This window comes from Mobula hypostoma, chromosome 3 (genome assembly GCF_963921235.1).
Source record: "Mobula hypostoma chromosome 3, sMobHyp1.1, whole genome shotgun sequence".
Taxonomy (NCBI): domain Eukaryota; kingdom Metazoa; phylum Chordata; class Chondrichthyes; order Myliobatiformes; family Myliobatidae; genus Mobula; species Mobula hypostoma.
In genome coordinates this window covers 218,969,290-218,994,508 of record NC_086099.1, presented here as the reverse complement: position 1 = coordinate 218,994,508, position 25,219 = coordinate 218,969,290, and the positions used below count along the sequence as shown (strand labels likewise).

The window sequence follows — 25,219 nt, the reverse complement described above, 5'->3', positions numbered from 1 at the left end:
CTGCTTTCCTGCGATATTGTTTCATACAGATGTGCTCAATGGTGGGGAGGGCTTCATGTGTGATGGGCTGGACTGTATTAACTACTTTTTGTAGGATTTTCCATTCACGGGCATTGGTGTTTCCACACTATGCTGTGATGCAGCCAGTCAATACACTTTCCACAACACAACTATAGAAGCTTGTCAAAGTTTTAGATGCCATGCTGAATCTCCGTAAACTCCTAACGAAATAGAGCAACACACACAAAATGCTGGAGGAACTCAGCAGGCCAATTTGACATTGTGGCCCCTGCCCATCCCCCACATGAGTCATCCTGTTGTCGGCCCCCAGACAACACATATTCCACTCTCCCCTCCTACCCCTCCTCACAGTCCCCCACCCTGCTCTCATGGCTATACCCCTTCCCCACACGAAACCACCATGGTGGGCTTCACAGCTGAACAGGTGAGAAGACAGCTGAAACGTCTCAACCCAAGCAAGGCTGCAGGACCGGATGATGTCATACCAGGGTGCTCAAAAACTGTGCCCCTCAGCTATGTGGAGTACTTCGCCATGTATTCAATCTGAGACTGAGGCTCCGGAGGGTTCCTCTGCTGTGGAAGATGTTCTGCCTCATCCCTGTGCCGAAGATGCCGCGCCCCAGCGGCCTCAATGACTACAGACCGGTGGCATTGACCTCCCACATCATGAAGACCTGGAGAGACTTGTTCTGGAGCTGCTCCGGCCTATGGTGAAGCCACACTTAGATCCCCTCCAGTTCACCTACCAGCCCCGACTAGGAGTTGAGGATGCCATCGTCTACCTGCTGAACCATGTCTATGCCCACCTTGACAAGCCAGCGAGCACTGTGAAGGTCATGTTTTTTGACTTCTCCAGTGCATTCAACACCAACTGCCCTGCTCTGCTGGGGGAGAAGCTGACAGCGACGCAGGTGGATGCTCTCCTGGTGTCATGGATTCTTGATTACCTGACCGGCAGACCACAGTACATGTGCTTGCAACACTGTGTGTCCGACAGAGTGATCAGCAGCACCGGGGCTCCACAGGGGACTGTCTTGTCTCCATTTCTTTTCACCATTTACACCTTGGACTTCAACTACTGCACAGAATCTTGTCATCTTCAGAAGTTTTCTGATGACTCTGCCATAGTTGGATGCATCAGCAAGGGATATGAGGCTGAGTACAGGGCTACGGTAGGAAACTTTGTCACATGGTGTGAGCAGAATTATCTGCAGTTTAATGTGAAAAAGACTAAGGAGCTGGTGGTAGACCTGAGGAGAGCTAAGGTACCGGTGACCCCTGTTCCCATCCAGGGGGTCAGTGTGGACATGGTGGAGGATTACAAATACCTGGGGATACGAATTGACAATAAACTGGACTGGTCAAAGAACGCTGAGGCTGTCTACAAGAATGGTCAGAGCCGACTCTATTTCCTGAGGAGACTGAGGTCCTTTAACATCTGCCGGACGATGCTGAGGATGTTCTACGAGTCTGTGGTGGCCAGTGCTCTCATGTTTGCTGTTGTGTGCTGGGGCAGCAGGCTGAGAGTAGCAGACACCAACAGAATCAACAAACTCATTCGTAAGGCCAGTGATGTTGTGGGGATGGAACTGGACTCTCTCACGGTGGTGTCTGAAAAGAGGATGCTGTCTAAGTTGCATGCCATCTTGGACAATGTTTCCCATCTACTACATAATGTACTGGTTGGGCACAGGATTACATTCAGCCAGAGATTCATTCCACCGAGCTGCAACACAAAGCGTCATAGGAAGTCATTCCTGCCTGTGGGGATCAGAAATGGGAACCGAAGCATGGAATGCACGTGGAATTCCAGGGGGACCCAGTGTGAGGCTTCATTTACCACCAGTATGAGGTGTAAACTAGCAGAGTGAAACTTGCTCTGTCTGTTGGAGGTCGAGATTTTAAGCACAGACAAGGGTATCACCCGGGGACTAGTGAACAACCGACAGCTTCATCGGTTACCGACCCCCCAGTGGTGGGCACTTCATCTGGACTCCTCTTTGTTTGAGTTCCCACTGCCAGCTGTCGACCTCCATGCGACCCTGTGCTATGACCCTAGGGGGTGCGCCACCGAGGAAAGCCAATATTATGCACCCCTCGAGGGACAGAAGTTCCCAGTCGCAGTGTTTGGAGAGGTTAAAGGAAAAGAGGGCAGTGTATTACTGGCCGAAGTTCTGGGTTCCCTTTGGCGACAGACAGGACTGGTGGTTTCCCATACCACCGTTAGGGTTCACCCTGGGTTTAAGCCAAAGAGGCTAGAGTTGTATAGAGCTGCAACATTACCTCGTGGCTCTTGAATGTATACCCTGATTAATGAAGGCCAACATATTGTACGTTTTTTAACCACTTTATCAATTTGAGTGACAACTTTGAGGGATCTATGGATTTGGAACACAAGGTAATTATGTTTCACCACACTGCAAAGAATCCTGCCGTTTACTTTGTACTGCCTTCAGGTTTGACCTTCCAAAGAGAATGACTTCATACTTCTCCAGATTGAACTCCATCTGCCATTTCTCAGTACAGCTCTGCTCTATTCTGCATCTGCATCCCTTTTCTCTACACTATCCACACCACCACCAATCTTTATGCAATCTGCAAACTTCCACTTCCTTATCCAAGTCATCTATAAAAATCATAAAGAGCAGGGGTCCAGAACAGATCCCTGTGGAACACCATTGATCACCGACCTCCAAGTAGAATATGCTCCATCTACAACCACCCTCTGTCTTCTGTGGGCAAACCAATTCCGAATCCATGTGAGCTTTTATTCCACTCCTTCCATCCACCTTATCCAGATGAAATGTCTTGACCTGTGCTGTCAACTGCCCATTTCCCTCCATAAATGTCGCTTGACCTGCTGAGTTCCTCCAACTTTTTGTGTGTTGCTCCAGATTCTGAGATATGAAATTGCTTGTGTCTGCAAACCTAAGTCACACTATCTGAATGCATGGTGGAGACAAAGACTCTCACAACAGTTAAAGACATATCTAGATGAGCACTTGAATTGTCAGACAGTAGAAGGTACAGTCCAAGGACTGGTAAATGCGATTTGTATGGATTGATACTTCCTGTGAGCATGGAGTTGGTGGGCCAAAGGACCTTTCCATTTTTTATGACTATAATTTCTGCTCTCCTTTAACTTTGGTCTCTTCTTACCAAATCCAGCAGTGTGAAGTCATGCTCTTAAAACTGAAAATAACTGCAGATACTAGAAAACTGAATTTGATACAAGATTCTTCTATAAATGAAACTGTTTCTTTGAACTTTTATGGTTTTAAGGCAGTCTTAGAATGAGAACACCATTTCTTGTAGCAGTGACCTCAAAAGAGTGCGGGGAATGTCCTGCTTGCGGTTAAGGAATTTGGATACAATATGTGGCAACCTTGTTATTTTAGAATTTTCATGTAAAGTCATTAAAAGAATTTGAAAAAGTGGACTATTGAGACTAGAATATAAAGAAAATATCAACAGTTTATTTTAATCATTTATTTTTGCTGGTCAAGTACAATTATTAGTTAATCAGGCATCCCATCACCAATCACATTTTCCTCACTGCAACACTTTTTTGCTTTCTGCAGGGATGACTATGATTTTTTTGTCTAGTCTCATCCATTCAGCTATTCTTCCCAGTCTCCAGCAACTTTCCCCTGTAACCATATGTGGTATCTCTTCAGCTCCTCAATCACCACCACCTGAGGATCTAAATGGACCATCTAAACGAGCCAGAGATTCATCTGCACCTGCTCCAAACTCATCTTCTGCACTTGGTGCTCTAGATCTGGCCTTCTCAACACTGGTGAGTCAAAGTACTGACAAAGCGACTATTTTGCACAGAACCTGTACTCTGGGTGCATGTCATTGCAATTCCCCTGCCCATTCTATCACCATCCTGTAGGATCTCGACCTTCTCTACTGCAACAATGAGGTCAAACACAAATTACACGGCAATCCATATTCCCTTCGGCCCATGATGTTATACCAACCATTTACCCTACTGTAAGATCAAGCTAACCCTTCCCTCCCACATAACCCCCTATATTTCTTTCATCGTGTGTCTATCTGAGAGTCTCTTAAATGTCTCTAATATATCTATCTCTATCACCATCTCTGGCAAGGTGTTTCACACATCCTGTATAAAATCTACTTCTACTCTATACTTTCCTCCAATCACCTTAAAATTAGGCCCCCTTGTATTAGCCACTTCCACCCTTGAAAAAGTCTCTAGCTGTCCATTCAATCTATGCCTGTTATCATTTTATACACTTCTATCAATATGTATATATCTCTTATTTCACTACCCATTGATTCCCCTCATATTCAGAAGTTTATCAATCATTTTTAAACTACCAGTGATTAGTGGTTTTGAGTTTTATGTGTTAACCTGGGTAAATAGAACGGGTGTATGCGGTTAGGGAAAAAAAAGTAACAAGCTGCTAAAACCTGAAGCGGTATCTGAACTGGACATCGTAAGTAGGCTGCATTATGCCAAAGCCCCAGCGATTATTGTCAATGGGCGGTATATCCTCCTCGGGATTCACCAGCTCGAAGTCAAAGTAGCAGAGCATGAGGAAAACAAACTGCTTTAGTTCGTTGGTGGCGAAGAAGCGACCGGGACACATACTGGCGCCAGCCCCCCACGGCATGTTGTAATACTTCAGCTTCTGGCCCCTCTTGTAGAAGTCCGTCTTCTTTGTCCCATCCGCGTTGAGGAACCGGTCGAACTGGAAGGAGTGCGGCCGCGGATGCACTTCCTGGTCCATCTGTGGCGAAAGGTGAGGGAAAACAGCCACCCGGTCCCCTTTCCGCAGCAAGTAACGCCGGCCGTCAGGCATGGACAGCTCAAAGTCCTCCATCACGGCCCTGGACAGTAGTGGAGCGGCGTACATACGCAGGCTCTCCTCCACGGCACTGTCCAGCACCGGAGTCTTCTGCAGCATATCCCGGGTCAGGTTGACCAGTGGTCCGTCCGCCGTCGCTCGCTGGCCGGTCTGCGCCAGCAGCTCGTCCACTTCGGCTCGCACCGCGTTCAAGGCTTTGGGACTACGGCAAAGGCTTAAGAGGAGCCAGAAAGCCGAGGGACCGGTGTTTCCCTGAGACGCCCAGAGCAGCAGGAACATGTAGCGGCTCTGCATATCCAACTGAACTCCTTGTTCATCCATCTGGCACTGGCGCTCCGACACCCAGCCGCTGATCTGTTCCCGGTTTCTCACTTTCTGCACAGAGAGTAAGCTCCAGAACAGCCTCTTAAGCCTCTCGGCTTCCAGCTTCTCCTTGGGCGGGAGTACAGCGTAAGCGAGCCTGGGAAACAGTCGGTCGTATTTCCGGAACTCGTAGTAGAGTTGTTCCGAGTTTTCTCGGTCCAGTTTATTAGCACGGTCCTGATCTCCCTTGGTTGGTTCGTTACCGAACAGAGAGAGGTAGCCCGCCCTGAATACTATATTGTAGCAGTAATTAAACAGTCCATCTTGCTTCCATTCTCTGGTACAGTCCGCAGTCCTGTGAAGCATCAGTTTCTGTAGATTTATCATCATGGCTTGGGTCAGAACAACCAAACCGTCCCCCATGAGGTGTTTGTTACTTATTGCCTCCAGCAGTTTATGGTCATTTTGTTGCGCGTGATAACCGAATACCCTTGCAACCAACTCAATTGCAAACTTTTCAAAGTCTAATTTCGATCTCGACGCCTTCATCACGGCTCCGTAGGATATCGGGTCCATCAGGAATGTAATGTAACAGCCGGCTAGCTGGACTGTGAAGATATCCCCATACTTTTTCTGCATCTCCTGCAGGAACTGCTCTGTGTTCCTTCGGAAGGACAGGACGTGGCCGAACCATGGCAGGTAGCCGGTATCCAGAGGCGGCTCGTTCGGTCCCCTCCTTCTCAAAGCGCCCAGGAAGTAAAGGAGGGCGACGAGAATGATTACCAGGCTCAAAAGAATAAACAGCACGTAAGACATGGTTTGGAAGAATCTGACTCCCCACACTACTGTTCTCAAACCCGTGGTGGTGTGGGAGGAGTTGTTAGCGTCAGATGACTGCGTTACTTCTCAAGTCAATTATTAACTCAGGAGCTGCTGCAATAGTTGGGAATGAACATGGAACAGAGAACAGTACACACTACACACAGGAACAGACCCTCTTGCCCACGATGTCCGTGTCCATCAAACTAATGCCATCTGGTCTCTATCGGTCCATTCCTTGACCACTCATATGCCCCTCTGAGTGCTTCTTCAACGCTGCTATCTATCTAATTTGGTTACACCACCTCTGGGCCAGCAAGTTCCAGGCACCTCCCCCTCGTGTAAAAAACTTGCCAACATTAAAGGTATTAAATAAAAGCATGTTATCCTTGCACACTGCACAAATAAAAATGGCTTTTCAGAGATGGCAACATAGATTAATAATAACATCCTTATTAATGTTATCTGCATGGACCCCATTAAGGCCTTTAAAAGGTCTCATATGGAGAATTGGACAAACAGTTGAGAGACCATAACATGGAGAATAGAGGGAGTTAGAACATAGAACAGTACAACAGTGTACAGGCCCTTTGATCCATATTGTTGGTTTGAAAGTGGGAAGGGGAGGGGGAGATCCGAAATGATAGGAGAAGACAGGAGGGGGAGGGATGGAGCCAGGAGCTGGACAGTTGCCAGCGGGATGAAGGACCCGAGCGGGTTATATCTGGGGATCAGAAATGGGAACTGAAGCACGGAATGCACGTGGAATTCCAGGAGGACCCAGTGTGAGGCTTCATTTACAGCCACCACCAGTATGAGGTGTAAACTAGCAGAGTGAAACTTGCTCTGTCTGCTGGAGGTCGAGATTTTAAGCACAGACAAGGGTATCACCCTGGGACTACTGAACAACTGACAGCTTCATCGGTTACCGACCCCCCAGTGGTGGGCACTTAATCTGGACTCCTCTTTGTTTGAGTTCCCACTGCCAGCTGTCGACCCCCATGTGACCCTATGCTATGACCCTACGGGGTGCGCCACCGAGGAAAGCCAATATTATGCACCCCTCGAGGGACAGAAGTTCCCAGTCGCGGTGTTTGGAGAGGTTAAAGGAAAAGAGGGCAGTGTATTACTGGCCAAAGTTCTGGATTCCCTTTGGCGAGAGACAGGACTGGTGGTTTCCCATACCACCGTTAGGGTTTGCCCTGGGTTTAAGCCAAAGAGCCTAGGGTTCCTTGCCTACTTCCTGACGAAACAAACCTGCAGCACCAAGAGAGACTGGCAAGATTTGACTGCGGGCCAACTCCGATACTGAAAGGAGTCAAAGGTGAAGACGGGACATCTGGTAAAACACTCTTTTAATATTGACTGAACCCAAGAGGTTGTACCCCATTTCTGGGCAATTTCAGGCCATGAAGTCGGTCGCACCAACTGCACCGCCCCCACCCGTCCGGATCACCGTGAAAGAAGAACAGACTCTTCCATCCCTTCCGCAAAACCCCCTCAAGCGCGAGGCAACGTTTTATGAGGATGGAAGCTCTTTTGTGGATCCAGCAGGTAAACGATGTTCTAGCTATGTGATAAATGATGACAGTGAGGGAATTGAGCACATCTCCTTTCCAGAAGCTGTCTCCGCCCAGAAAGCTGACCTACTTGCTCTGACTCATGCCTGTATCCTAGCAACAGACCACTCAATCCACCACAGAACCAATTCTTTGTAGAAAACCTTAAAAAAAACGCAAAGTCATAAATGAAGATGACGTTGAAGAGGGATTCCACAACTATTTGGAACAAAATAAAAAGGGCCTGAATGAGGGCTTTTGTGGAGGAGCCAAAAATACAAGCCTAAGCTGGAATCCTCTTTGATTAACGTTTCGAATTTTAAAATGAAAAAGCCTGTGGAAAAGAAATCTCAAACAGATTAAAGTGTGGACTTTTACATTATGCCCGTTATGATCTGACTATGGAACTTTGGGGATTCCTGACTTCCTCTGCCCCCCGACCCATTAGTAATACTACCTTTGTAAACAACTTACTCACCGCTCTACAGCTACCTCGAGTTTTGGCTATTATTAGATGTGCAGCCCATACTGGGGAATCTGATGAGATATTTAAGAGTAATGCTCGGCTGGTGCAGCAGCAAAACGGACATCCTTGGACCCCACACTTTTAGTCCTCTCAGGAACCTGATAAGCTCCTATTACTCAAAATCTAAGGAGACGTATGCCAGATATGGGGGAAAATACATACGTTCAAAGGGGGACGCCCCTGAAGGAGAGCGCGAACTATGGTCCCAAATGGGTTGCCAGCTTGAACCTCAGACCAATTTATGGGTGACCCCTGTGGGATAGGTCTGTGTTTTTACTTATTTTGATAGATTGTGTAAATAATTGTACACACTTGGGAAAGGAGGGAATGGTTAATACATTATTACAATCTTGGTGACACCCTGATTTGCAGAAAGTGAGCCATGGCATGTTTAATTTGTAAAAAAAAAGAATGCTGGAAAAGGGATGCCTTGTGTTTCTGGAACTACCCCCTTGCCTGGTGGACCCTTTTCTTGTTTACAACTTGATTTTATAGAATTACCTAGAGTACATTGTTATAAGTATTGCTTAGTGATAGTAGATGTATTTAGAAGATGGATTGAAGCTGTTCCCACAACTAATAATACCGCTGTGACTGTTGTGAATATATTGCTAAAAAAAAAATTCTTCACTGTGGACTTCCAGAAATGATATGCTCGGACAATAGACTGCATCTTGTTGCCAAAATAAATGAGGAAATTTGCAAGGAGTTGGCTATAAAACAACAGTTCCACTGCACCCATCATCCGAAAGCAGCCGGCGTGGTGGAACGAGCCAATGGTACCTTGAAAGATAAGTTGGCCAAACTTGCACAAGAAACTGGATTGACCTGGTTGAAGGTTTTACCCTTAGCCCTATTCCATATGAGAATCACGCCATCGAGTAAGACGGCGGAAGATCATCTGCAGAAATTATCTAAGGGAAGCCTCTGAGAACCCCGTGGGACCCCGACCTTGTTTGCCGCTCCTCCCTCAGAGCTTACCTGCAAAATTAGATATGCATACCTTGGGGGAGGAGATGGGAAAATATTTATGCAAATTAACTAAAACTTTCCAAAGCTTGCATTTACAGGTATGACAGGCCTATCGGGAATTCAAAACCCAGCCTAAATGTGACTACCCCACAAAGTGAGCCTGGAGATTTTGTCCTGATCAAGAATTGGGATCCAGGGAAACTCGGACTTCGGTGGAGAGGACCACACTCGCCATGACTGATTCTAAATATTTCACAACAACCTAGAAAGGAGAAATCTTCGAAGTCAAAGCAGAATTCAGTAGTGAGAAGCAGGAGAAAAAGAAAGAAGCAGTGAAGAAGGGGATTACGCCAATGACCGGTGGCAAAGATGTCAGTGCCCTCTTTCCTGATGTCATAAACTATATGCAGATAGACGATTCGGAGTTGAAGAAGCTGGTGTACCTCTATCTAATGAACTATGCAAAGAGCCAACCAGGTATGGCATTTATGGCTGTCAACACTTTTGTTAAGGACTGTGAAGATCCCAATCCATTTATCAGAGTGCTAGCCGTAAGAACAACAGGCTGCATCTGTGTGGATAAAATTAATGAGAATTTGTATGAGCCCCTGCGGAAAATGTCTAAAGGATGAAGACCCTTGTGTCCGAAAAACTGCTGCTGTCTGTGAAGCCACGCTACATGACATCAATGCACAGCTGGTAGAAGATCAGGGATTTCTGGACACTCTAAAGGATCTGATATCTGATTCTAATCCAATGATCGTTGCAAATGCTGTGGCTGCTCTGTCGGAGATTGCAGAACCTCATCCCAACAGCAACTTGTTAGACCTCAATTTTCAGACAATCAACAAGCTTTTAACAGCCTTAAATGAATGTACTGAATGGGGCCAGATATTTATCCTTGATTGTTTGGCCAATTATAGCCCAAAGGATGACCGAGAAGCTCAAGGCATCTGTGAGCGTGTGACGCCACGTTTTTCTCACGCCAACTCAGCTGTTCTCCTGTTGGCTCTAAAGGTTCTGATGAAATTCATGGAAATGCTTTCAAAGGACTTCGGTTACTATGGCACTTTGTTGAAGAAACTGGCTCCCCCACTGGTAACGCTGTTGTCTGCAGAACCAGAACTCCAACATCTTGCCCTCTGGAATATCAACCTCATTGCACAGAAAAGTTCTGAGAATCTTAACCATGAATTGAAGGTTTTCTTTGTAAAGGTATACGTGAAACTGGAATAACTGGATATTGTGATTTGATTGGCTTCTCAAGCCAACATTGCTCAGGTTTTGGCAGAATTGAAGGAGTATGCCACTGAAGTAGATGTTGACTTTGTACGAAAGGCTGTGCATGCAATTGGATGATGTGCAATCAAAGATGAGCAATCAGCAGAACGCTGCGTGAGTACGCTACTTGACCTCATTCAGACAAAAGTAAACTACGTCGTCCAAGAAGCTATTTTAGTAATAAAGGACATTTTCTGTAAATACCCAAACAAGTATGAAAGTGTTATTGCAACACTTTGTGAAAATCTGGACTCATTGGATGAACCAGAAGCAAGAGCAGCAATGATATGGATAGTTGGAGAGTGTGCCGAAAGAACTTGCAAAGCTGATGAGCTATCAGAGAGCTTCCTGCAAGCATTCCATGATGAGAGCACACGGGTTCAACTCCAACTTTTGACTGCTATTGTGAAATTATTTTTTTAAAAAAACGACTGAGACACGAGAGCTGGTGCAGCAAGTTCTAAGCTTTGCGACACAGGATTCTGACAACCTTGTCTTGAAAGACTGTCGCTATATATACTGGCGTCTACGTTCTACAGATCCAGTGGCAGCAAAAGAATGCACTGTGTAATGAATTGATCTGTATGAACAGTATCATGACAAGCTTTTCACTATCCTTTGGTATATGTGACTACTAGTAAGATGGCGGTAGGCTTGGTCACAGCACCCTCTCCGGGTCCAACAAATGGTGCAAATGCTTGTCTTAAATGGTCACAAGACCCTGTTGTACATTGGTAATACAAAATACTGCAAGTCTGGCTCATTGGTTGATTGGGGAGACAGATGGTGGGGGAGCATGAACCAGGCCCAAACGCCGCAGCGTTGCCTGTTACATCCACCCAGGGGAGGAGGCACTGGAGGCTCTGTGGGAGGGAACAGAGGCACAGCGGGTGCACTGGAATCTGTGCTGTATTGAGGCTGGCCTCTGCAGGCTGGCTTTCCCATCACTGCTGCTCTCCAGTGTTCGCCCGCTGGAAGACAACTGGATTGCTTTCATTTGCCAGTTATTAAAAAAAGTGGAAGGACGGGGTTCAGCAGGAGTTCACTGGTGATAAGTGAACTGCGATGAGGTGGGGGTGGAATTCTATGCATACGGGTAGAGGAGAGTGAGATTAGCACTTGAACCTGGAACATGATAGGTGGAAATGCCAAAGGGCTGAAGATGATGCAATCTGATAGGAGAGGAAGGTCAAGAAAAAAAGCATTGGCTGTCCACTTTCTGTATGTCTCATTATCTTACGCACTTCTATCATCACCTCTCTTCATCCTTCGCTCCATAGAGAAAAGCCCTAGCTCACTCAACCTTTCTTCATAAGATATGTTCTCTAATCTAAACAGCATCCTGGTAAATCTCCTTGAACCCTCTCTAAAACTTCTACATCCTCCGTATAAAGAAGCAACAAATAAAGAATGTAATACTCCAAATGTGGTCTAACTAGAGTTATATAGAGCTGCAACATTACCTCGTGGCTCTTGAATGTATACCCTGATTAATGAAGGCCAACATATTGTACGTTTTTTAACCACTTTATCAATTTGAGTGACAACTTTGAGGGATCTATGGATTTGGAACACAAGGTAATTATGTTTCACCACACTGCAAAGAATCCTGCTATTTACTTTGCACTGCCTTCAAGTTTGACCTTTCAAAGAGAATGACTTCATACTTTTCCAGATTGAACTCCATCTGCCATTTCTCAGTCCAACTCTGCTCTACTCTGCATCTGCATCCCTTTTCTCTACACTATCCACACCACCACCAATCTTTATGCAATCTGCAAACTTCCACTTCCATATCCAAGTCATTTATAAAAATCATAAAGAGCAGGGGTCCAGAACAGATCCCTGTGGAATACCATTGATCATCGACCTCCAAGTGGAATATGCTCCATCTACAACCACCCTCTGTCTTCTGTGGGCAAACCAATTCCGAATCCATGTGAGCTTTTATTCCACTCCTTCCATCCACCTTATCCAGATGAAATGTCTTGACCTGTGCTGTCAACTGCCCATTTCCCTCCATAGATGTCGCTTGACCTACTGAGTTCCTCCAACTTTTTGTGTGTTGCTCCAGATTCTGAGATATGAAATTGCTTGTGTCTGCAAACCTAAATCACAATATCTGAATGAATGGTGGAGACAGAGACTCTCACAACAGTTAAAGACACATCTAGATGAGCACTTGAATTGTCAGACAGGAGAAGGTACAGTCCAAGGACTGGTAAATGCGATTTGTATGGATTGATACTTCAAATGAGCATGGAATTGGTGGGCCAAAAGACCTTTCCGTTTTGTATGACTATAATTTCTGCTCTCATTTAACTTTGGTCTCTTCTTACCAAATCCAACAGTGTGAAGTCATGCTCTTAAAAATCAAAATAACTGCAGATACTAGAAACCTGAATTTGATACAAGATTCTTCTATAAATGAAACTGTTTCTTTGAACTTTTATGGTTTTAAGGCAGTCTGAGAATGAGAACACCATTTCTTGTAGCAGTGACTTCAAAAGTGTGCGAGGAATGTCCTGCTTGTGTTTAAGGAATTTGGATACAATATGTGGCAACCTTGTTATTTTAGAATTCTCATGTAAAGTCATTAAAAGAATTTGAAAAAGTGGACTATTGAGACTAGAATATAAAGAAAATATCAACAGTTTATTTTAATCATTTATTTTTGCTGGTCAAGTACAATTATTAGTTAATCAGGCATCCCATCACCAATCACATTTTCCTCACTGCAACACTTTTTTGCTTTCTGCAGGGATGACTATGATTTTTTTGTTTAGTCTCATCCATTCAGCTACTCTTCCCAGTCTCCAGCAACTTTCCCCTGTAACCATATGTGGTATCTCTTCAGCTCCTCAATCACCACCACCTGAGGATCTAAATGGACCATCTAAATGTGCCAAAGATTCATCTGCACCTGCTCCAAACTCATCTTCTGCACTTGGTGCTCTAGATCTGGCCTTCTCAACACTGGTGAGTCAAAGTACTGACAAAGCAACTATTTTGCACAGAACCTGTACTCTGGGTGCATGTCATTGCAATTCCCCTGCCCATTCTATCACCATCCTGTAGGATCTCGACCTTCTCTACTGCAACAATGAGGTCAAACATAAATTACATGGCACTCCATATTCCCTTTGGCCCATGATGTTATACCAACCATTTACCCCACTGTAAGATCAAGCTAACCCTTCCCTCCCACATAACCCTCTATTTTTCTTTCATCATGTGTCTATCTGAGAGTCTCTTAAATGTCTCTAATGTATCTATCTCTATCACCACCCCTGGCTAGGTGCTTCACACATCCTATATAAAATCTACTTCTACTCTATACTTTCCTCCAATCACCTTAAAATTAGGCCCCCTTGTATTAGCCATTTCCACCCTTGAAAAAGTCTCTAGCTGTCCATTCAATCTATGCCTCTTATCATTTTATACACTTCTATCAAGTCACCTCTCATCCTGCTTCATTCCAAAGAGAAAAGCTACTGCACATTACCTTAAGACTCTTGAACTCAGTCTCCCTTCTTAAAAATCCTATTATCTTGTGTGGAAACTTTGAGGGATCTATGGATCCCTCTGCTAATAATCCTGCTATTAACCCTCTACTCTGCCTTCAATTCAACCCTCAAGCTTTTCTGGATTGAACTCCATCTGCCACTTCTCAGCCAAGCTCTGCATCCTATCAAAGTCCCGTTGAAGTCTACAACAGCCTCCTACACTCTCCACAACACCTGCAACCTTCGTGGTATCTGCAAACTTACCATCCCACTGTTCCACTTCCTCAACCACGCCATTCATAAAATGATAAAGAGCATAGGTTCCAGAAAAAAATCCCTGTGAACACCACTGGTCACCAATCTCCAGGTAGAATATGTTTCATCTACTATCATCTGTGGGCATGCAAATTCTGAATCCAAGCAACTGAGTTTTCCTGGATTCCATTCCTCGTGATTCTCTGAATGAGCCTACCATGGGGAATTTTGTCAAATGCCTGACTAAAATCCATATACAGCACATCCACTCCTCTTCCTTCATCAGCTTGTTTTGTCATTTCCCCAAGGAATTCAATCAGTTTGGTGAAGCATGACCTGCCCCTCACAAAGCAATGCTGACTATCCCTAATCAGACCATGCTTCTCCAAATGTTCATAAATCTTGCCTCAAATTATCCTCTCCAACAGTTTGCCCATCACTGACGTAATATTCACTGATCTATAATTTCTAGGATTATACCTACCTCCTTAATAACATTTGCCATCCTCCAGTCTTGTGGTACTACTCCTGTGGCCAGTGAGGACACAACGGTCATCACCAAAGACGTGGGAATCTCTTCCCTCACCTCCCATTCAGCCCTGAGGACTTATCTATTCTAATATTTCTCAAAGCTTCCAGCACACTCTCTTTCTTAACATCAACATATTATAGCATATCAGCTTGTTTTACACTGACCTTATAAACATCAAGGTCCCTCTCACTGGTGGATACTCAAGCAAAGTATCCATTAAGGGATATCTACCTCCTCCAGCTCCAGGTATGTTTCCTCTTTTATCCCTGATCAGTCCTACCCTCACTCTTGTCATCCTCCTGTCCATTGTGTATGTGCAGTGCACCTTGGAGTTTTCCTTAATCCTACTCACCAAAGTCTTCTGATGTCCCATTCTTCAGCACCTCCTTGGCTATCTTGTAATTTCTTAGAGCCCTGTCTCATTCTTGCCTCATAAACCTTAAGTATGCTACTTTCTTCCTCCTGATGACTAGATGTTTCACATTTCTTATCAACCATGGTTCCTTTGCTGTAGGGTCCTTTCCCTGCCTTAATGGGACAAACCTATTCAGAACCCAGTTAAATTGCTCCCTAAACAACCTCCATATTTCTGTTTCCTTGAGTACATCTGTTCCCAATTTCTGATCCTATGTTCTTGCCTAATAGCATCATAATTTTCCCTCCCCCAATTAAATACTTTCCTATACCATTTGCTTCTAGCCATCTCCAAGGCTATCATAAAGGCCAGGAAGTCATGGTCCCTATTTCCAAAATTCTCACTGTTACGTACCCCGTAACTGGGTTGCCAAACCAGCAGAAATGGGCCACTTAGTTAGAGTCTGGTTTAACAGAAGCTAATAAAGTTTTTATTAAAGAAATAAGTAACACAGTACTCTAAGCATAAGGATATAAATGCAACAGGTTAGCAATGATAAAACACACATGTACACAGAACTAGGGTAATAGGAATCAACCAAGCTCTATCGCAGTCTAGGGGTAAAATGATCAGTCTCTCGTGACGCAGAGTTCAGTTCAGCTTAGTACAGTTCGCAGTAATCGCTGTTGTGCCATTGGAGAGAGAGAGAGAGAGATATGCAAATCTGATTCAGCAGATGTTCTTCGCAGTTGGCTTTTGGGCGGACCCTTTTTTATGTCTTCTGTGGTCACCGACTGTGACCCCTCCGCTCCGGATACGACCGTTCTTCCGCAGTAAACCCAGCACCCAGGTAAGGGCGGACACACACGCCAGGTTCCCGCCGATCATACCCTTTCACCCTGTGCATTTACGATCGGTTCCCGCGACCAGACCTCCGAACTCGCACCAACTTGTGGGGGCACACCACTCTTCCAGGGTCTCGTTATCTCGTGATCTCGTGGTGTGTCATGCCTTAGCGAACCTGTTCTTTTTATCCCCCTGCTGGGGTATCGCCTGTCCATCAAACTTCAAACAGTTCAGGTTCAAAGCAACTGGTCTGTCAATACTCTGAACTGTGTCTCTTTTCGTTATCTCTCTCCTCTCTCATTAACATTTTGAACGTTTCTCCATTTGTCTCTCTTATCTCTCTCATCAGCATCAAACTTCTGATAACTAGGTTTGTCGTCACACCCCCATCCTTCAAAGGATTTTTACCGGGGTAAAAATTATAGGCATGAATACATTATTAGATACACACTAATATACAGGGTCATAGCTATTCGGCTAATACAGAGAACTTTAAGTTGTCAACACCTTGACAGACAGTCAGCAATCACATTTTCCATTCCTTTTATATGTGTTATTTTAATATCCTCTAAGACCAGGCTCCAACTTAGCAACCTTTTGTTTTTATCCTTCATAGTGGCCAAAAACACTAATGGGTTGTGATCAGTATAAATTCTCAGTGGTTTCCATCCTGGACGAATATAACAAAGGTCGTCCCACACAAACTTAGCATTCTTTGGCAAGAGCTTAGTAAGAGGGGGGGGTAATATCCGCAGAGTTTTTGCAAAATTTCCAATAGTACCCCACCATCCCCAAGAACCTCCTCAGGGCTCTCTTGTCTGTTGGGGTGGGGACTTCAGAGATAGCCTGTATCGGTGCCAGCTGCCCCTGTCCTACCACAAATCCCATACAAGTGACCTTCGTGTGGCCGAATTCACTTTTTGCGAGTTCACTGTCAGGCTGGCTTCAAACAGCTTTTTAAACAGCTCCTCTACTGCCACAATATGCCCCTCCCATATGTCACTCCAGACCACTAAATCTCCAATATACGCTTCTGCATTCTTTAGCCCTTTTGTCACTGAATTAATCATCCTATAGGGGTGTTGCTTACTAGGCTGACCTGATGTGAAAACAACACCATGTCCCGGCTCTTTGCATCGCCTCGGGACATCCGGACATACGTGTGCATGCCGGTTAATTATCTTTCTCAGCGACTCACTCTGTTCGGGGGTTAAGTGAGAGAACTCATCAGCAAAGTTGGCCAAAACAATAGAGTTCTCCCATCTGGTCGGCACCATACTTATCTTTTCAAAATGGGTTTTCCCCTTATCAGGTGGCACCCTAGCCTCATTAATTTTTGTGATAACACCAACTAGGCTCGCTCGCCTATCGTGGCAAGCTGTTAGCATATCAATAGCCTGTAAGTGTGTTAGCTCACGTCTACAATAGTCAATAGCATCCTTCCTCCTATGCGGCCAGTAAAACTCTTTCATGATTCTATCCACTGTCTTCCTGACCCCAAAATGTCCACTGTGGGGTATCTTGTGGGCCAGATTAAGAATCTCATCCCCATAAATTTTCGGCACCACCCCCATTGCTCATCTGCGGGCACGGTACTTGGTCTCCATTTCCTCCTTAGTACTCCCTCCTTCACATAATAGCCCACTGGCTCCCTTTTTAATTCTGCTTCGGAGAGAGCTGTCTTCGTCAAAACCATCAGCTCCTCATCTCGCTCCTGTGCCTGTATAAATTCCTTCCTTGCTAATGATAAGTCTACCTCAGCTTCTGTTTCACTACATCCCTTCTTCTCACTTTCTAACCCCTCCTGGTACGAGGCTGGTAAAAACGTCTCAGCTAAATCTACATTCGCTTTGGCAGCCTTTCTGGACATGCGCCAAGTCATTGCGCAAACGGGATAAACCTGTGAGTCCATGGGCGGGGCCTCAATGCTGGCAGGCTGGCTTGTCAGTTTTACTGCTGAGAACACATTTCCGCCGGCGAGGTCATTACCGAGTAAGACCTCCACGTCTACCATCGGTAATTTGGGCATCACCCCGATCGTGACCGGTCCGGAGACCAAGTTGCTCTTTAGATGTATCTGGTGCAAAGGTACTGCTTCAGTCCCTTTCCCAATGCCTTTTATCACCCTGCCCTCCCCAGTCTGGGTCTCTGAACTAAAGTCTAACACACTCTTTAAGATCAATGACTGACAAGCTCCAGTGTCTCTGCAGATCCATACTGGAACCGGGTTTAACCCCTCCTTCACCGACACCAATCCGGCTGAGATAAACTTCTCGCACCCTTCCTGAACTTTATCAGACCTCTTCTCCCCTAGTGGTTTGTTTGCCAGCTCAACAGCCAGTCGGAACCATCGTTTTTCCTTTCCCCATCTCCTTCTTTGGGGCAAAGCACCTGGACGCAAAGTGTCCGGCTTTCCCACAATTATAGCATACTACCCCAGGAGCCTTCCTACCAAACTGCTCCCGGTCTTCCTTATCCTTCTCACTAGTCCCCAGCTTACTTTCTGACTTTTCTGGCAGACTCTCTCCGCCCTCTTGACTACCCTTCTGGGAGCTTTTACTCAGGGTAAACTTCGCTTTGTGCGTTAACGCGTTATTCATCAGCTAACCTAGCAGTTGCGGCTAAGGTTTCTGCTTTTTTCTCATCAAGATAGGGCCTCATACCTTCAGGGACACAACCTTTAAACTGCTCAATCAGTATTAGCTGTAGCAGTCTGTCATAATCCCCATTGACCCCTTTTGAGGCACACCAGCACTCACAATACATCTGCATCTTACGGGCAAACTCTAAATATGTGCGGCCCCACTGCTTCCTCGCATTCCGGAACCTCTGCCGGTATGCCTCCGGGACCAACTCATAAATCCTGAGTATCGCCTCTTTCACCACATCATACCTCTGGGCATCTTCTGCGGACAATGCCGAGTAAGCTTGTTGAGCTTTTCCTTTTAGTACACTCTGAAGCAAAACAGCCCATTTATCCCTTGGCCAGTCCTGGCTTGCAGCGACTTTTTCAAAATGTAGAAAGTACCGATCAACATCGGCCTCCTCAAATGGGGGAACCAGCCTAACCTGCTGGGTCGCCCTGAACCCTCCACCTCGGTTCGGCATGGGTCCCTGCACTAGTGTCATCCTTAACTTCTCCAGCTCAAATTCCCTTTCCCTCTGTTTCTCTCTCTCTTCTCGTTCTAACTGCCGGTCCCTCTCTTCTCGGTCCAGCTGCCTGTCCCTCTCTTCTCATTCCAGCTGTTTTACCTGGAACTTGTGCTCGAGTCTCAATTTTTCCATTTGCAGCTGTACTGCTTCTCCACCAGGTTTGCCCATAGATACCACCTCCAGCTCCCCTTGGGGAAACACACCTTTAGATACATAATGCTCTATGATAGCTCTGTGCATCTCCGCTCTCCTCATTGTCAACTTCCCCTTAAAAGGATTCAACTGTTTGGCCACAGTTGCCAATTCTGATTTCCTGGCATCCTCTAATGCCTCCAAGGTTGGCGCCTTTAGAAATTCCTCAATCTCCATTTCTGCTGTTTGCCCTTTCTTTCTTTCGGTAATTTTAACCCAATCAATTTACCCAGTCCCAAATTTGGTGTTCAAAATCGCGGACAAGATCCCCACTTATGTTACGTACCCCGTAACTGGGTTGCCAAACCAGCAGAGATGGACCATTTAGTTGGAGTCTGGTTTAACAGAAGCTAATAAAGTTTTTTATTAAAGAAATAAGTAACACAGTACTCTAAGCGTAAGGATATAAATGCAACAGGTTAGCAATGATAAAACACACATGTACACAGAACTAGGGTAATAGGAATCAACCAAGCTCTATCGCAGTCTAGGGGTAAAATGATCAGTCTCAAATGACGCAGAGTTCAGTTCAGCTTAGTACAGTTCGCAGTAATTGCTGTTGTGCCATTGGAGAGAGAGAGAGAGAGATATGCAAATCTGATTCAGCAGATGTTCTTCGCAGTTGGCTTTTGGGCGGACCCTTTTTTATGTCTTCTGTGGTCACTGACTGTGACCCCTCCGCTCCGGATATGACCGTTCTTCCGCGGTGAACCCGGCACCCAGGCAAGGGCGGACACACGCACCAGGTTCCCGCCGATCGTACCCTTTCACCCTGTGCATCTACGATCGGTTCCCGCGACCAGACCTCCGAACTTCCACCAACCTGTGGGGGCACACCGCTCTTCCAGGGTCTCGTTATCTTGTGATCTCATGGTGTGTCATGCCTTGGCGAACCTGTTCTTTTTATCTCCCTGCTGGAGTATCGCCTGTCCATCAAATTTCAAACAGTTCAGGTTCAAAGCAACCGGTCTTTCAATACTCGGAACTGTGTCTCTTTTCGTTATCTCTCTCCTCTCTTATTAACATTTTGAACGTTCCTCCATTTGTCTCTCTTATCTCTCTCATCAGCATCAATCTTTTGATAACTTGGTTTGTCGTCACATCACCTGCAGAGAGATCTGACACCAAACCAAGTTATTGCCTAGTGCCAGATCCAGTAGGGCATCTCCTCTAGTGGCTTGACTATACGGCTAACAAATTCTGTCCTATCTACAGCTTTTGCATTAAGGAGGTGCCAATCAATATTAGGGAAGATAACAACCTTATTATGTGTGTGCCCCAATCTGCCTATCAGCGTCTCTGTTGCTATTAGTTTATAGAATACTCTTAATAGAGTGCTCCCTAAACAACAGGAATTCTGCAGATGCTGGAAATTCAAGCAACACACATCCTGACGAAGGGTCTCGTCCTGACGAAGGGAGTCGGCCTGAAACGTCGACTGTACCTCTTCCTAGAGATGCTGCCTGGCCTGCTGCGTTCACCAGCAACTTTGAAGAGTGCTCTCTATCTCTACCCGTTTCTGACTTCCACCCACACAGATTCAGTAGACAATCCCTCCAGAACTCACCCCTCTCTGCAGCTGTGATATTATCCCTGATTAGCAATACCGCTTTTACCTCCCTCGCTCGTCCCTTTTGAAACATCGAAACCCCGGAACATCCAGCAGCCAATAGGTATGTATATCTTATTTCACTATCCATTGATTCCCTTCATATTCAGAAGTTTATCAATCATTTTTAAACTACCAGTGATTAGTGGTTTTGAGTTTTATGTGTTAACCTGGGCAAATAGAACGGGTGTATGCGTTTAGGGGAAAAAAAAGTAACAAGCTGCTAAAACCTGAAGCGGTATCTGAACTGGACATTGTAAGTAGGCTGCATTATGCCAAAGCCCCAGCGATTATTGTCAATGGGCGGTATATCCTCCTCGGGATTCACCAGCTCGAAGTCGGAGTAGCAGAGCATGAGGAAAACAAACTGCTTCAGTTCGTTGGTGGCGAAAAAGCGGCCGGGACACATACTGGCGCCAGCCCCCCACGGCATGTTGTAATACTTCAGCTTCTGGCCCCTCTTGTAGAAGTCCGTCTTCTTTGTCCCGTCCGCGTTGAGGAACCGGTCGAACTGGAAGGAGTGCGGCCGCGGATGCAGTTCCTGGTCCATCTGTGGCGAAAGGTGAGGGAAAACAGCCACCCGGTCCCCTTTCCGCAGCAAGTAACGCCGGCCGTCAGGCATGGACAGCTCAAACTCCTCCATCACGGCCCTGGACAGTAGAGGAACGGCGTACATACGCAGGCTCTCCTCCACGGCACTGTCCAGCACTGGAGTCTTCTGCAGCATATCCCGGGTCAGGTTGACCAGTGGTCCGTCCGCCGTCGCTCGCTGGCCGGTCTGCGCCAGCAGCTCGTCCACTTCGGCTCGCACCGCGTTCAAGGCTTTGGGACTACGGCAAAGGCTTAAGAGGAGCCAGAAAGCCGAGGGACCGGTGTTTCCCTGAGACGCCCAGAGCAGCAGGAACATGTAGCGGCTCTGCATATCCAACTGAACTCCTTGTTCATCCATCTGGCGCTGGCGCACCGACACCCAGCCGCTGATCTGTTCCCGGTTTCTCACTTTCTGCACAGAGAGTAAGCTCCAGAACAGCCTCTTAAGCCTCTCGGCTTCCAGCTTCTCCTTGGGCGGGAGTACAGCGTAAGCGAGCCTGGGAAACAGTCGGTCGTATTTCCGGAACTCGTAGTAGAGTTGTTCCGAGTTTTCTCGGTCCAGTTTATTAGCACGGTCCTGATCTCCCTTGGTTGGTTGGTTACCGAACAGAGAGAGGTAGCCCGCCCTGAATACTATATTGTAGCAGTAATTAAACAGTCCATCTTGCTTCCATTCTCTGGTACAGTCCGCATCTCCTGCAGGAACTGCTCTGTGTTCCTTCGGAATGACAGGACGTGGCCGAACCATGGCAGGTAGCCGGTATCCAGAGGCGGCTCGTTCGGTCCCCTCCTTCTCAAAGCGCCCAGGAAGTAAAGGAGGGCGACGAGAATGATTACCAGGCTCAAAAGAATAAACAGCACGTAAACATGGTTTGGAAGACTCTGACTCCCCACACTACTGTTCTCAAACCCGTGGTGGTGTGGGAGGAGTTGTTAGCGTCAGATGACTGCGTTACTTCTCAAGTCAATTATTAACTCAGGAGCTGCTGCAATAGTTGGGAATGAACATGGAACAGACAACACTACACACAGGAGCAGACCCTCTTGCCCACGATGTCCGTGTCCATCAAACTAATGCCATCTGGTGTCTATCGGTCCATTCCTTGACCACTCATATGCCCCTCTGAGTGCTTCTTAAACGCTGCTATCTAATTTGGTTACACCACCTCTGGGCCAGCAAGTTCCAGGCACCTCCCCCTCGTGTAAAAAAACTTTCCAATATTAAAGGTATTAAATAAAAGCATGTTATCCTTGCACACTGCACAAATAAAAATGGCTTTTCAGAGATGGCAACATAGATTGATGAAGCCATCCTTATTAATGTTATCTGCATGGACCCCATTAAGGCCTTTAAAAGGTCTCATAGGGAGAATTAGACAAACAGTTGAGAGACCATAACGTGGAGAATAGAGGGAGTTAGAACATAGAACAGTACAACAGTGTACAGGCCCTTTGATCCATATTATTTGCTGACTTTTTAACTGCTTCAAGATCAATCTAACCTTTCCCTTCCGCATAGTCTAAGTTTTATTTCATCCATGTGCCTATCTAAGAGTGTCTTAAATGTCTCTAATCTACCCATCTCTATCACTACCTTGGCAGCACATTTATGTACCCACCACTCTGTGTAAAAACTAACCTCCTGACATCTGCCATATAATTTTCCCCATACCCCTAAAATTATACCCTCTCTATTTCCACCCTGGGACAAAGGGACCAAAAACTACTCACAATTCTCCAAGTAAGCCCTCACCAGTGCCTCAATGTTACATCCTTGCTTTTATATTCTAGTCCTGTCAAAACGAGTGGCCTCCTCACCATGGACTCAACTTGCAAATTAAGCTTTAGGGACTCCTGCATAAGGACCCCCAAGTCCCTTGGCACTCAAGATTTTTGAATTTTCTCTCCATTTGGAAAGTAGCCCATGCTTTTATTTCTTCTACCAAAGTGCAGGACCATACACTTCCCAACACTGTATTCCAACTGCTGCTTCTTTACCCATTCTCCTAATCTGTCTAAATCCTTCTGCAGCCTCTCTACTTCCTCAAAACTACCTGCCCTCCACCTATCTTTGTATCACCTGCAAACCTGGCCACAAAACCATCAATTCCAAATCATTGACATATTATATAAAAAGAAGCAGTCACATCACAGACCCCTGTGGAACACCACTAGTCACCTTCAGCCAAGCAGAAAAGGTTCCCTTTATTCCCACTCTTTGCCACCTGCCAGTCAACCAATGCTCTATCCATGCTAGTATCTTTCCTGTAATACCATGGGCTCTTAACTTGTTAAGCAGCCTCATGTATGGCACCTTGTCATAGGCCTTCTGAAAATCCAAGTACAATACACAATATCCACTGATTCTCATTTGTCTGTCCTGCTTCTTTTTCCTTCAAATAATTCCAGCCTATTTTCCCTTAAGGAGACCATGCTGACTATGGCCTATTCTATCATGTGCCTCCAAGTACCCTGAAACCACATCCTTCGCAACTGACTCCAACATCTTTCCAACCACTGAGGCCAGACTAACTGGCCTGTAATTTCCTTTCTTCTGCCTCTCTCCCTTTTTGAAGAGTGGAGTGACATTTGCAATTTTCCATTCCTCCACAAACATGAATTGATTCATGAAAGATCATTACTAATGCCTCTGCAATCTCTCAGCCACCTTTTTCAGAACCCTAGGTGTAGACCATCTAGTCCAGGTGACTCACCACCTTTAGACCTTTCAGTTTCCCAAGAACCTTCTCCTTGGTAATGGCAACTTCACACACTGCCGTCCCCTGACACTGTCAAACTTCCAGCATACTGCTAGAGTCTTTCACAGTGAAGACTGTTGCAAAATAACTATTCAGTTCATCTGCCATTTCCTTGACACCATTACTATCTCTCCAGCATAATTTTCCAGCAGTATGATATTTACTTTTGCCTCTCTTTTACACATTATATATCTCGAAGAAACTTCTGGTATCCTCTTTAATATTGTTGGCTGGCTTCTCTGTGCCCTCTCTGAAACTTCCATGTCCTTCTTATAATGAGGCGAACAGAAATGAACAGATTTGAAAAAATAAGTGGGGCTTGTTGGGCCTTCAGAATCAGAATCAGGTTTATTTCACCAGCACGTGACCTGAAATTTGTTAACTTAGCAGCAGCAGTTCAATGCAATACATAATATAGATGAGGAAAAAAAAATAATTAATTACAGTATACACATATTGAATAGACTAAAAAAAATGTGCAAAAAACAGTAACACTTTATATTAAAAAAAGTGAGGTAGTGTCCAAGGCCTTGAGCCTTGGGGCTCTCAATGACCTTGAGATCAGGGGGACAGATACTTGTGGTGAGAAGTGTGAGATTTAAAAAGTGAAAAGGGCCAATCAAGACTTTCTGTTGAGTTTGAGATTGTTTGGGTTATTGGCCAAGGAAAATAAAAAGAAGTTAAGTTTAGGTGGAGCAGTCTCAGTGGGAATAGACAGGGTTACATAAGAAATAGGAGCAGGAGTAGGCCATCTGGCCCGTCGAGCCTCCTCCGCCGATCAATAAGATCATGGCTGATCTGGCCAAGGACTCATCTCCACCTATCTGCCTTTTCCCCACAACCCTTAATTCCCCTACTATGCAAAAATCTACCCAACCTTTTCTTAAATATATTTACTGTGGAGGTGAAGCAGTGGAGGTTAGAGTGAGAAACTGGGGCTTTGGCACACGAGGCTACGGTGAGACGAGAAGGTGGCTTGGGTGAGATTTCTATTGTTTCTTTTTCTTTATTTATTAGTGCCTCGTTAGAGCAGTGAGAATGGATCCTAAGGGAGTGGTCTGCTCCTCTTATAGGATGTGGGAGTTCTAGGAGACCTCAA

The 25,219-nt window shown here is 45.6% G+C and overlaps 1 protein-coding gene and 2 pseudogenes across 1 annotated transcript; 1 reads left to right on the top strand and 2 right to left on the bottom strand.

Moving 5' to 3' along the window:
- Positions 1–3,475: 3,475 nt before the first annotated feature.
- On the bottom strand, positions 3,476–6,043 carry LOC134344544 (5-beta-cholestane-3-alpha,7-alpha-diol 12-alpha-hydroxylase-like). The gene has a single exon (XM_063044526.1). It carries the CDS (start codon positions 5,979–5,981, stop codon positions 4,458–4,460), a length of 1,524 nt encoding a protein of 507 aa, XP_062900596.1. The 5' UTR covers positions 5,982–6,043; the 3' UTR covers positions 3,476–4,457.
- A 2,299-nt stretch (positions 6,044–8,342) lies between these two features.
- LOC134343668 (AP-1 complex subunit beta-1-like) lies at positions 8,343–11,067 on the top strand (annotated as a pseudogene).
- Positions 11,068–12,958: 1,891 nt separating this feature from the next.
- Positions 12,959–22,282, bottom strand: LOC134343782 (7-alpha-hydroxycholest-4-en-3-one 12-alpha-hydroxylase-like; annotated as a pseudogene).
- Positions 22,283–25,219: the final 2,937 nt, after the last annotated feature.

What these genes read in the sequence shown, in the direction of transcription:
- LOC134344544 (XM_063044526.1), bottom strand. Translation starts at nt 5,981, where the DNA reads ATGTCTTACGTGCTGTTTATTCTTTTGAGCCTGGTAATCATTCTCGTC.